Genomic DNA, 14,328 nt, shown 5'->3' with positions numbered 1-14,328 from the left:
GTTTTTCCTTTGAGAGGAGAGTGAAGTGTTAGACAGCAGAGCTGACGTGATTAGATCATGCTGGAATAACGATCATCTGAAGTCACAAACACACTCAGACTCCCTCGAGTTCTCATGAGTCATGCCTGTCTGTTTGAAGGCTCTGAAGCAGGTGGGTCGTGACCGGATGGAGGACTGTTACCAGCATGTGAATGTCCTGAAAGAACAGCTCCAGGAACTCCGCAACCGCTTCAAGTTCTCCAACTCGACTCGAGTAGTTCACTGCACCCAGAATCAAATGCAGCAGGTGTGTTTCCATGCTCTTGGTGGGGCTTTTAGATGTTTTATGTTCGTGTAATGAAATAGTTCATCTGGCCTTCTGACTCAAGTATAATTGCAAGTATAAATCTTTTCAAATCTTTTTCAGACCTCAGTAGTGGATATAAACTACTGGAATCATATTTGTCCTATAGACTGCTCCACCAAAATGGAGAGCATAGCCTCACCTTGTCATGAACTTTGGTTCCCCCTACAGGCCAAAGGAATATAAATGAACTGTGGCATGGCTGTTGTTTTGTTCCACTCTTTTTAGTTGATGGAGAATGCAGTGTACACTTTTGAGCTCCTGCTTCAGTCTGCCTTAAAAGATAAACCTGACAAACAGGCCTTGGTCATGGAGAAAGCCAAGCTACGTGTCCTCAAGGTTGGTTTTACGCACATTTACATATGAGTGTATACATGAGCAAGGCAGCAGTACACCATCTTACTAGAATAATTCTAATATATGACAATCATTATGAAAACTTTTGCTTTTGCCTTTAGCAATTTGACTATGACAGCAGCACAGTAAGGAAGAAGATATTCCAGGACGCCCTGGTTGACATCACCCTGCCAGCCATCAAGAGAAACCTGGCCCCCGGCTGCAAAACTGTATGCACTATTCATCTCTTAACAAGTTTGTAAAAAAAAAAAAAAATGACATTGTTCTGATAATGATATTATCAGAGGATGATATTGTTCTGTTTATTCTAAGCATGCACTGCAGTTTTGTCATCTGCCTCTTTAGATGCTCGAGCTCTTTAAAATCTGCTGGATTCTGATTGGCTGTCATTGTTTTTATCATTCATCAGCTGGAAAAAATCATTCTGAAAGTGATTCCAACGACATCGTTTCTCTGTGCCGTTATTGTTATAGTTGTGATGTGGACTCTGCTATTTTATTATATTTAGAACGATTTTTAGAACTATATCGTTTAGGGCTGGGTAAACAATATCGATTTCTCGACTTTAATCGATTTTCATTTTTACGAACCGATATCGATTCTTAAATCCCAAGAATCGATTAGTCTAGTCTGTTTTCAGTTGATGAATGAACAGAACATGTAGCGCGCCTCCCATCCAATAAATCGCAATAATCTTTGTGCTTTGTTACTTTTGATATGAAGCAAAGTCTCAGATTTCAAATTATGTCCATCTTATTATGAGATTCAAAAAATAAATACCGTTTTGGCGCTGTTTAATGTGACGTGACAGATCGCGCCTCAGTTAAAGAGAAGCGGCAGCACGGAGCGCATGTGAACATCCTCTCCTCCGCTTTAATACCAGTTACAGCGCGAAATAAACATGACTAAACATCTGAAGGTATGTTAAAATATGCAGTACAACTTACCGAAATCCGTATCATGTCTCAGTGTTTCAACGTCGGAAGACGTCAGTAAAACAGCTTGTAAACAATGTCACGTAAAGTCACATTTACCTCAGAAAAACCATATTCAGTGACCATAAACTCATTAGGCAGCTAGAAAAGTGAACTCTAGAGAGCAGCATTCTGATAAATAGCTATGCACGTGACATATTCATTATCATGTCAATATTTAATGCATGTTTGAATAAATCAGTTATGACAGCCACGATTTAAATGTTTATATTAAAAAAAAAAAGAATTGGAGTAGAAATATGATTATGTAATTCTAAACTTTATTTATTATAAAAAAACAAATTACACTCAATTAAGTGTTTGTATATAAATAAGTTAATTTTAACCTTCAATATTATAGTAAAGTAGTACCAACTGACTCCCATGTGTAGTTTACAGCATTAGTTGAGAGATTTTTTTTCCTCTAGAAAATTTGCCATGTACTGTAACTGATATACTACATCCAAAATAATCAATATCGAATCGAAATCGCAATCGAATCGCAAGCATGTGAATAGAAATCGAATCGAATCGTAAAAAATTGTGTCAATACCCAGCCCTAATATTGTTATCATTATGCTTTGTGTGAACGGGCCTTAAAACTGGGAATCAAACTACACTGGCTGTGCTGTATGTATTTGATTCACTAAAAAGAACTGACTAGTCTTACAAGTTAGTAATCAAATATTTTTCTTCTAGACTGTTCATATCTTTTTTAATGTCCATTACATAAAAACGTAGATTGGTGTAATTTGATACTGAAAAGTAAGACTGACTAGCCCTAACTAACTGCTAGTTGGGTAACATAATGGCTATGTTTATGCAACTGGCCCCAGTTCTTGGTTCCCAACCCTAATGATGACCTGGATGACTGAGAATACTCACAGATAGTGATATGTGTTTGTGTCAATGAATGCACTACTTAGTAATGGTCAGCCTGTACAGAATCATGATTTTGTTTGATATTAGGCTCCTGCTCAAATACAGGGGTGATTAGCGTTTTGTTTGAATTGTTGACTGAATTTTTTTTCTCTTTTTGGCAGGAGCTTCAGAATTTTGAACAATTCGTCTTTGCAGATTACACAAACTTTGTTCAAGTGGAGAATATCTATGAGAACTTACTACTCAACCTTTTGAATAACGAAGTTAACAAAGGTAAACTGTTTTAGCTGCTTGTTTTGAGTGTCTAGAGACATATTATTAACTTCAGAATACTCAACATCTACATATTGGTCCATATGTTTGCTGTACAGTGGTGAAAGAGGCAGCCAGCCTGAAGAAGAACAACCTGTTTGCGGACAGTACTGACCTGCAGTGTGTTAGTCAAAGCAGCTTGGCTGACAGCCGCACGCCGCCCCTCTCTGCCCCTTCTAGCCCACCCCAAGTGCTGGCCTCTGTGGCTCTCTCTCAGAAGGCAGAGCAAAAGATCTCCTCCCCACCAGGAGGAACCGTCAGTGAAGACACCCACCAGACACATGATACTTCAGTCATTCCTACAGTGAAGATTACAGTGTCTTCTCCAGAATCTGCGGAACCTCCAGAATCACCGTTCAGTGTTGCTGAAAGCCAGCCAGATGTTCCACCAACATTACCTAATAATTCATCTCCTATTCTAGAGAGAGAGTCAGTCGCAGAAACATCAGTCGCAGAGACTGATGTTTCTTCAACCAAACCTGAAACCATCATATGTGCAGAGGATTCATCTTCTCCACAACCAGAGACACCTTCCAAAGTGAAGGATGATGATGTTACAGAGGGATCTTCTGTTAGTTCAGACCAAGCAGTCTGTCTCAACTCAGCTGCAGAAAGGCCTGTTGCTCTTGCTGATGCCTGTGAAACCCTAAATGTGGAAGCAGATGAGCAGAGTAAAGATGCAAGTACTCCGCAGTCTGAAATCAAAGAGGAATGTGTCCGTACTGTCCAACCTGACGCTAAACTGACGATCAGTGAAGAAGTTTGCACAGATGTATGTGTTGAAGACACTGATGTGGACGCCAAGCACAGTGTGGATAGCCAGGTGTGTGAGGCAGTGCCATCTAGTGATGACAATAGTAATGAAACGCAAGACAGTCCTGCAGTGGATGCTTCTCCTGCTCTTGACTCTGTTCCTGATGGTCCGGTAGGGGGCGCTGTTGCTTTAACATCAGAGCTGGAGGACCATAAAGGCATTGTGAACACAGATTCACCAGAGGAGACCGCTGACAGTGTGCAGGCTATCAGAAATCTCATAATGGAGGTCATCGAGGTAGAGGACATAGTGAGACCTTGTAATGAAAACCAGCCTTAAAAATGTTTTAATGAAAAATTATCATCAACTATCCAGCTTTGCTAACAAAACCAACTACAGTGTTCCAATGTTTTTTTTGTTTTTTATTCCATATATATATATATTTTTTATAGTTACATCATTTACTATTTTTTATTATTAATCTAATGATTAACATTTAAAGTCTGACTTTTTGTAAAATACTTTGACTCACATAGCAACCAAGTGTCTATGTAAACAGAATTCAGTCCTTTTTAACACTTTATCTTGTATCATATTAACAAAAATGGTTGTTTGTACCTGCAGTTTTTTTAGACAGCATAATTTTAATGTTAGAACATTTTTATTTTATTTTTTTAAACAATGTGAGGCTATTAAAATTAAATGACAAAAACTAGAAACTCTAAATTTTTAGATGGTACACAAATGTTTTTAGTGGACTAATTTATTCACAAGCTGTGCTGGCCTGTACAGACAACTCATTCTTTATATTAAATAACAAGGGGGTCATGCTGATCACTAAACAATTATTTTTTACCATGCTGTAGATTTTCTGAAAATGAGACACAGTACCTTTGTACATATGATTATCACAGAGAGTCTGTTAAAATAAATTTCCACAAAACAAAATTAGTGCATTGTTTTATTTCTTCTGTTTGCAGTTAAGGACAATTCACAGGATCATTATAGCAGCAAAGGCCAAGATGTTACGAGGCACGTTTTGTGTCTGGAAATACAGAGCGGTCCTGAATTCATTGTGATAAATTAAAACTAAATTACAGTACTCTAAAATAAGACTTAAAAATGAACAGACACATGCTACAGCTCAATCAGAAACATGATAATCAAGTAAAAACAATTACATAAAATTGTAACAGAGGCAGCATTTAGCACCTTACTTATAGTGTTGTAAGACTCTTTTCACAGCAATGAATCCTGGACATGGTTAGGTAGTTAATTCATAAATATCTCTAAGAGGAATGTCTACTAATATATGCTATCTGACAGACACAGCGTATAGTTTTGTTATAAGACAAGTAGTGCAAGATAGTGAGTGATGCTACATCTTTATGAAGCTGTAAATGCAGTTTATGGTCATTGGGTTAATGAAAACTGGCTATATAATAATCCATTTACTGGCCGAAAGTACATTATAATATCATGTAAAGATAAAATAGTCAATAACATTTTAGCTGATAATTATTTAAATATGAAGAACAGATTTAATCCAGTTCAGTGATTATACTTAATATTAAAGTGCACTCTCCAAAACCTAAAAAACAAAAATAAAATGTATAAATAAATGAAGACTATTCTGAAGCTAAACTGTAACTTTGTCATTAGTAAGTCAGTTGTTTCATTGGTGGTATGTAGCGCATGCAGCACATTATACTTTACCTGTATGTCTCTCTCTCTCTCTAAAGATCAAAAAGTTTTGAACCCAAATTATGCCCACTGAACTACAGCGCTTTATATCTTTCATAAATAATATTAATACATTGTATAAGATAATGTAAAGCATTACATAATGTAATAAAGCTTAGCAGATGTGTGTACATTCAAAAAGTCAGAAAAAAAAAAACAATTTATAACCAAACATGGGAATATAAAATATATAACATATTTTATATTCATATTTGAATGAACGTGAACTACTGATTTGCTTGTTAATTAATCATTTAAAGTTATAAAGCATCACCAAGCATTTTACGGGGGTCTCGTCATTAAATCTGCCTTTGAATCCAAGGGTGGGCTCACATTTTGTGGAAGAGATGGTTGGTTCACAGCGTTTGAGTTTTCAAGGAGATTAAAATCGTCTTGTAGCAAACTGTTATGCAGTGACTCTATCTGCTGGATCCGTACCCGTGGAAGAACGGCTCATCAGGACGAAAGCCGTAGGCAGTGGCAGGACGTGCTTCGGCTCCATTACTGAGGAAAGAGATTTGAATCGAGTGAGCGTTAAATCTGATGATCATGTTACCTTTAACATGTTGCCTCTAAGAGTCACTAGATGGCCTTCTTCCATACATATTATTAGGAGAGACGATATCAGGTGCGTATAGAAAGATTGATTTGTTAACGTAGATTCTGTATTCGTGTCGGTGCTGTGCTGTACTACACATTAATTCATTAAGCTTGAATGTTTTTGTAAATTTAAATATATAAATTATATACTATAACTATAGCATAATATTTTATATATATTACACACACATAATTTCTATGAAAATTGCTATCTAGCTGGCTTTTAAATTCCAAGAATGACTTTTGACATTGATATTTTGCACTATAAAAATGTGCTTATGAAATAAAAGTGGTGTAATTTATTAAGCCCTTAGATTGGTCCAAGCACACTGGATACATTTCATAACCACCAATAATGATTCATTGTAACAATTACATTAAATGAGAAGTTAACAAAGAGAATTTAATGAATTAATGTTTTAACAATATAAAGACTTACAATCACATAACAAGAATCAACCAACAAAACCAAGACTGACTCATCTTGTCTATGATGATATAAACAGAGATGTAAAAAAAAAAGTTATACAAGTATAAAATGAAAACTGCAATCTTTCTGTGAAACATTTACCTGCTGCATATTGTCCCATGAAAGACTGCCAAAAAGCCAAGATTTCAATTCAATGGGCTCTGCATGCCAATGTAAACCATACATCCTACAGTATATCAGCCTCCCATACTGTATACTATTGCCCACCGGCAGCGTACAATACAGGCTACGACATGTACAGTGTCAAGTTACAAAATGTTTAAGTGTATTAAATATTCAAAACATAATATACTCAAAATATTCCTAAAACTGTTACATTATTCAAGTAAATCTGATGAGATTTGTTTAATAAAACAAAGCAACTAACAAAGACTGAATAAAAACAACATTTCATTTTTGAGAGGTGTGACACGTTCCTGTCCTTCTTGCACCTCGACAAGAATTTTACACTCATTCAGGATGAACAGAGCCAGAAAAGTGCTGTGGTTCTAGAAACAAATTGGCCACTGGCTCTGTCTGCTTCCCTTTAAACTAACAGTTTCAGGCCTACGGTCTTTAAAATATGAGCTGTTTGCTTTGCCCCTATGTGCCCATATTACATTGTGTTGTTTTTAGCCTCATATGACCTCCAGTAATCAAATACAGCTAGCTCCTCTTAGCACCCCGACTCTCACACACTCTGCTGTCTAAAATATGTCTTTTTCCTATTGGCCTGCCAGATCTGTCAGGCTGAATTTGAACAGCGGGTAAGAGGGATTCATGCACGGATTGACGCCACCTGTAGGTGCTCTGAGCCTCTGTTTTTTGACTCCGACACCTAAATTTTACCTTCTCACTTGGGCTTTCCTTGAAAGCAAGTTCTTTAGCAAGAAATACAGGCTTCAAGAGCCTGGGATAGTCATCTACAGAGGAAGAATCTATAGCTGAGAGTTATAAGGGTTAGTTTTGTGCTTCAACTTGGTATCAGGACATTAATTACGGGAAGATAACGCCCAAAAATAACACTATGAACTCAGATAAGAAAATTAATTTGAATTTGAATTTGTTTGACGATTTATCTCAGTCCTGTGACCGACCCTGCCTATGATCCATAGCGAGCACATTCTTGTCTAATTATGAGGCAGCCTGTCACCTCTTCCTGCACGGGGCTTCAAAACAGGGTAATAAAAGCTGAGTGGGGGTGGGACTGACAGCTCATAGGGAGCCAGGTCGGCCCTGGCGTTCTGGGGGGAAACGGCCAAAGGTGCCCGTAAAAAAAGGCCCTTTTAACCAGACATTGTTTCATAGCTCAGAAGAGTGTGTTTGCACAGGAAACGGGTCTCGGCTCTTTTATAAAAGGACGTTTCTCCTCCTTTTTTCCCCAAGTCGTTCTCCAGCCCGCGCTTTGATCTCCCGTTCCTGTCACATCTCCAGTTACAGCAGCCCTTTTTTCCCCTTCCTTTGCCTGATTGCGTCTCCACATCCCTGTTTTCTATTTTCCTCCTGCCTTCTCGTCCAAGCTCCCCAAGGCTTTAGGGACACGCAGCGCCACACTGCTTGAATAAAGGCGGATTTGTCAGGCTGATGTGTGCACACAAAAGACACGCACACAGAACTGGTTTTCCTCTGAGACATCAGAAGCCCATCTGCAGACAGTGTGTCCCGCTCATGCTCAGAGTGACCAGTTTTAGCTTGATTCAGCACCTTGTCTGTCTCTGGGAATCAACAGGGCTCTGGTGTTAATTATATTGGTATGTAGGACACAATACAATAATATTGCAATGCTTACTGTATGGTTATTCAAAATGATAATTTGTGATTAGTCAAAATTAATGCATTAACGTATGCGATTATTTTCTTTTAGTTTAACACGTTAAAAATATTTAACGCAATTAACGCAGCATCCATTTTTTTCCGTCATCCGTTAGCTAGCATTAAATTATATGATCTGTCAATGTCCTATGTGGCAGACACACGACTCATGCGAACAGAAAGCCGCTTCAGCGCACCGGCAGCAAAAACACGCAAAATTATGCCAAAATGCCCGTTTTGATGCCAAAATGCCCTTAAATTAGTTAAATAAAGTCTTAAATTAACATAAAAAGTGAAGAAATGGGATGCATTTCAGATCCGCATCATGTATTAAAGTGACAGCAGCCTAATAAACCTGCTGTAGTCTGTCATTAATCCTAATCAAACAACAAAAGAAAAAGAGAAAATCATTCACTGCTCTTGACTAAATCACTTTTATAGCTTAAATAAAAGTGAATATAATTTATGCAGTGAAGGCTATAAAGTGTTGGATAACTTTATTTAATTTCTGTATATTTCCTACCTGTTAGATCAAATATTTAAAATATACTGTCTTTATGCTGTTTTTTTTACACTAATTTGGAGATTAAATGTGAAATTATTACTATAAAAAATAAATTAAAAACTTAATGTGAGGTGTGATTACTCGTGATTAATCAGAAAAAAATGTGTGATTAACTACTAGATTGACAGCACTAATTGTGATCTTTTACTCACTTGTTTCTCTTTTATCTGCATTGGATTTTGGTACTTTGAACAATGAGCAAAAAAAAGCAGTGTATATTATGTATATATATTATATATAAACTTTATAAGTGTATATTATATATACACTCTACAGTTTTATTTATTATTTGATGCTTTTATCCAAAGCAACATAAATTGCATTCAAGGTTTCCCTTTTTTTTTTCTTTAAATCAGTTAATGTATTTCCTGGGAGATATATATTTATACATATATTTCAAGTGCAATTTGACATTGTTAGAGAAATCTCTTCTCCAACAATGTCAAATTGCACTTGAAATGCACCCACTGACTTTGATGCAAATCTGCAATAATTAAATAATCTAACGACACTTTACACACATACACTACCATTCCAAAGTTTAAGGTTGATAAAACTTTTATGTTTTTTTAAAGAGGTCACTTATGCTCACCAAGGCTGCATTTATTTGATCAAAAATACAGTATAAACAGTAATACTGTGAAATATTATTATAATTTTAAGTGCATGTTTTTTTTTAAATATATTTTAAATTCATCTAATTTATTCCTGTGATGGCAAAGCTGAATTTTCAGCATCATTACTCCAGTCTTCAGTGTCACATGATCCTTCAGAAATCATTCTAATATGCGGATTTGCTGCTCAAGAGACATTTCTTATTATTAATTCTGCAAACTGCTGTACTTTGTACTTAAATAATTTTTGATTCATTCAATGCATCCTTGCTGAATTAAAGAAAATAAAATAAAAAAAAACACCTTACCCCAAACTTTTGATCAGTAGATTTGTAAAAAACAAAAACAAAAAAAGTCTAAAGATGTTCTCATTAATGTTTATACAAATTTATGATATTTAATTTTGATGATAGTTGATGCCATATAGTATGAAGAATGCAAATGGATTTCATTTATATATATATATATATATATATATATATATATATATATATATATATATATATATATATATATTAAAAAAACTATTCAATGTGAATGTAAATTTTCGATACCGCTGTACTATTTTTGTACCATACAACCCTACATGGGAATCAAGATGGACCACATGAGTGAATCAAATACATGTCGCAGGTGAAGTCAAACCACTCCAATGGGCCTGCGTTCACACACATCGTTTCACAAGCATCTTAAGTAAAGACTGAGACTCTATTTGATTATTATGGTAACCTCTGTCACTCAGAGCTGCCCACTCAAATTAAACCATTCATCCCAGGACCCTAATGTTGCCCCCCACCCCTCGGTGTATATTTGAAATGTATCACTTTACAAAGAGCCGCTGGAGAACTCGCCCCTCCATCTGGATCCCGCCTCTATCCTCACCCACATGACAGCGCGGCGGCACTCAGTGCCCCAGCCGTCAGTCCGCAAAGTGCCCAAATCCCCACCCAGCCAAAACAAACAGGCCAACGAGCAGCACATTCTCCATACAAAGCACACAGCGCATATATTAAACACGTCCAGTGAAAGCAATCGTATCAAGTATGCGCTATCAGGGCAAGTTTAGACTACAAGAGTAAGCATGCACTATATCAGAGCTGCATATCAAACACAAGTGGCAGATCCATTTCCTCACAGATCAGCTCTTTGGCAGGCTGAGATAGTCAATGTGAGCACTGGAGTGGATGGAGAGGTGAAATGTTATTTCATCTGTACGCATGTGTGTCTGTGTTTGTAGAGGAATGTAGACAATATATTTGGCTGCATGGGACTTAAAAGGCATGTTTATTTTTGGGCCATAGAGTGCCACTGACAGAGAGGAAGGCAATGTCAGACAGAGTAATATTACTTGGTACTTTTTTTGAACAGCTGTAATCATGTTCTTCAAATGATTAAACAACTTAGAAAACCCAAAAATACATTTAATGTGGAAAATTTTAAAATGCTGCTCTCTGAAGACTACAAAAACAAACTGGTGAGCTCAAAGGGATAAACAATATCAATGGCCTGATGGTCTGTGACCAGTGGGAGAAAAGGACCTTCACTTGCCCAGCTTTCACTACACTACATGTTCGTGATTTTATGCCCTGCTAACCATATCCAAAATATTTGGATTTTCGTGATGTATTAAAGATTGTTGCTGATTTAAATACATCACTGAGGTAATATAATCTGTACTGTAGATGGTTTACATGAGGATGACTTATAAAAGTGCCAAAAGTGTCAGTTAGAACTGGAGGAATATTATGTTTCACATCGTATGGCAATGTTCTGTAGCGAAAGTGTATTCCCATTTATAGCTGTCACAAAGCTTTTTTTAAAAATAATAACCTTCAATTAAAATACATTTTTTTCTAAAACAATGCTGGGTACATTAAAATATAAACTACTGGTCTGACTAGGCAAGATGTGAAAAAGTATTTTATTTTTCCCTTGAAGGCAACAATATGTTAATAATGGTTTCTTGAACCAAAAACTGTACTAATTAGTTTTACATGACCATTTCCACCCTTCTCTCTGAATCTTAGAATTAAGCTGGCAGCACTTCTACAAGTATACAGTAGTTCATCCAAAAATGATCATTCTGTGATCATTTACTCACCCTCATATCATTCCAAACCTGTATGACTTTCTTTTTTCTATATGACAAAACACAAGATATTTGTAAATGTCTGTTTTTTTGTTTATTTTTTTCTCAATGGGCTCCAATGTTGTTTGGTTTCCAACGTCCTTCAAAATGTTTTCTTTATTTTGAGAAAAGAAAGTCCTTATGAGTAAATGACTCCTTATGTATCCTTATGCTCTGTGGCGCACCATTTTATATGGTTGTATTTGACAGGCTCTGTAGCGCACCCCTTTTCACCAACAGTGACCAAGCTTTATAAACTTTTAGATCTCATCGAGCCAAACAACTTTCGGACTGTATGTCATATGCCAGTCCAACAGGAAGTCAACTATTATGGGTTGTTTGAAAAACGCATGCTCTGGAATTTGATATACTCCACCTAGGGGATTCATTTGATCGTAACCAAACTCAGTCAGCATGAAGTAAAGACATTGAGGATGCTAAATTGCAAGTGGATTTTTGATATCTCGAATGGTTTGGCCATGGTGAGGCAACAAATTTATGGCGAAAAAAGGGAAACAGGAAGTGTGTTATAACTTCTGCATTCATTCACTGATTTTGATGAAACTTCAGCTGTGTGTTTGTTGGATATGGATAAGACTATTATAAGACTAAGGCCTAATCCACACATGCATGTGTATTTTTTCCTCCTTTGTTTAAAAGATATTCCGTCCACATGAAAACGCAAAAACACGTCATGAAGCGCTGTCAAGAGCATGCCAAACCAACAGGTGGCGATATAACCCTAACCGTAAAGCCATGTTGGCCAATCAGAAGGAGATAGCAGCGCACAATCTAATGTTAAACAAAGAAGATAACAGCGTGCACTCCGAGGTCACAAGCCAAAATCTCCGGTTTCCCCGGCTACACGACAACACTGCAACCGGAGTTTCTGAAAATCTTCACCCTGGCACCCTGAGTTTTCAAAAAGGTTCGGTTTCAGTGACCTTATACTATGTTTGCGTGTGGGCAAATGGCCAAACCGCATAGAAAACGCTGTGGTTTTGAAAATACCCATGTTCGTGTGGACAGGGCTAAAGTCATAGCGCCACCAACTGGCAGCAGGAATGTGCCACTTTCTAAATGCTTTGAAATCGCCCTTATTTTTACCCGATTTGCTTCAAGCTTAGTCAAAATAATGACAAGACACCGCAGATGTACACCTCTAAAAAGATTGTAATATCTTGAATAATGTTGTCATGGCAATGCGTCAAACTTTAATATTTTTTGGGGTGTTTTTTTAGACTCTTCGCATGTTTCAAATTGCATGAAACTCGACACACACATCAGAGTTGTTGACCAGTACACATGAGCAATGCCTTAGAAATGGGCTTCTAGGAGGAGCTCAGGAGCGCCACCTTTTGACTAAAGTGGGGGGATAGTTTTACGTACAGTCACCAAACTCGGAATATATATTGTTTTCATTGAGCTGGACAACTTTTTAATATATAGTCATTAGCTCCGACTAATAGAAAGTCAGTTATTTTTGTTTGAATTTGGATTTTTTGAATCAAGCTCTGAATTTTTAACTACTGCTCCAAAGGGCGTCATTCGATTCACAGCAAACTTTCTCAACATGATGCCAAAATATTGGAAGATGCGAAAAGGTATTGCATATCTTGAAGAGTGTTGCCATGTTGAGGGATTAAAGTAATGACAAAAAGGGAATCTGGAAGTGTCTTACATCTTCTACATAATAAATTATACACCATTTATTTCTATATAAAATAATACAAATAAAAAGTAAAAAACATTTTTTTTATAATGCATTATGTGAAAGTAAAAATATGCAGATGCTATCTGGCTGAAAAAAAAGAAATAAATCAAATGTAATGCATAGTATAATCACTTAATGGCAGCATAGGCCTGTTTTTAAACAGAGTTGAGACAAGTCTTGTTGCTCGTAACAGTGTTTTCAGACGTAATTAATTACTTTTATTAGCTTTTGCATTTGGATATATATTCAAACATAATCAAAGACTACTTTCTTTTGCAGTTTAGATTTTACTATTTTTTGTAAATGTTGAATTTCCTGGCTCAACTGACTGGTAAACAGTGTCCAACTTATCCTTTGATTAAAATTACCAGGTGTAAACAGGTACGCGTGCGTCTCTCTTGTCCACTTGTGATCAGATCGACCAAAACACATCTTAATACCAGGTGTAAACAGGTTTAACCCATTCATTGCTGTGCGCTTTTGCCTGCATAAATGGATAAGAAATCTCTTATGCCTTCTCTTTTTCTATGAATCTGAATAACAAAATAAAGGCATAGATCCAGTTCATTTGTAGTGCACTGACAACATAGTTTTATATAATTAGTTTAATAAAAATATAAAAAGACCTCAAGATAAATACTTCTGAACTTACACATTTTGAGCTGCAAATGACAACTTCACACTCATTTGTTGTTGAGAACAGTGTATCAGACATAATGGCTTGCTTTTATTAGGTATTGCATTTGGATATATATTAGACATTATCAAAATCTACTTTGTGTCAGTTTAGATTTTATTTTTTTGTTTAAAATGTTATTGAATCTTCTGGCTCAACTAACTGGGAAGCAGTGTCCATAATAATGTGAATAATACTTTTAAAATACTTTTACTTTTTACCAGAAAGACGTTTCATCAGCTTAATAATCGGATTGCTGTTAAACAACACTACAATCCATTGAATACACTATTTTTTCCCTCACAGCCTCGTTTTCATTACAGTCAAAAATTAAATATGGCGCTACCCTGATAATTGATGAACTTTACAGTTATTGAACTGAACT

At 36.4% G+C, this 14,328-nt stretch overlaps 2 protein-coding genes across 2 annotated transcripts in view; one reads left to right on the top strand and one right to left on the bottom strand.

The window, feature by feature from the left end:
- LOC127523809 (protein Niban 1-like) overlaps positions 1-4,570 on the top strand; it is a 29,655-nt gene extending 25,085 nt beyond the window's left edge. The window contains exons 10-14 of the mRNA XM_051914904.1: positions 140-286; positions 572-682; positions 802-909; positions 2,718-2,829; positions 2,928-4,570. Of these exons, the coding sequence (XP_051770864.1) occupies positions 140-286; positions 572-682; positions 802-909; positions 2,718-2,829; positions 2,928-3,961 (1,512 nt within the window). The 3' untranslated portion in view covers positions 3,962-4,570. The remainder of the gene's footprint in view (positions 1-139; positions 287-571; positions 683-801; positions 910-2,717; positions 2,830-2,927) is intronic.
- The window catches only part of LOC127523828 (kinesin-associated protein 3-like), a 34,850-nt gene continuing 25,092 nt past the window's right edge, over positions 4,571-14,328 (bottom strand). The window contains exon 20 of the mRNA XM_051914927.1: positions 4,571-5,869. Within this exon, the coding sequence (XP_051770887.1) occupies positions 5,785-5,869 (85 nt within the window). The 3' untranslated portion in view covers positions 4,571-5,784. The remainder of the gene's footprint in view (positions 5,870-14,328) is intronic.

The sequence above is a fragment of the Ctenopharyngodon idella genome, chromosome 2 (assembly GCF_019924925.1).
Source record: "Ctenopharyngodon idella isolate HZGC_01 chromosome 2, HZGC01, whole genome shotgun sequence".
Classification (NCBI taxonomy): Eukaryota; Metazoa; Chordata; class Actinopteri; order Cypriniformes; family Xenocyprididae; genus Ctenopharyngodon; species Ctenopharyngodon idella.
Note: the sequence above shows the minus strand (reverse complement) of the source record. Positions and strands in the feature narration are given on the sequence as shown.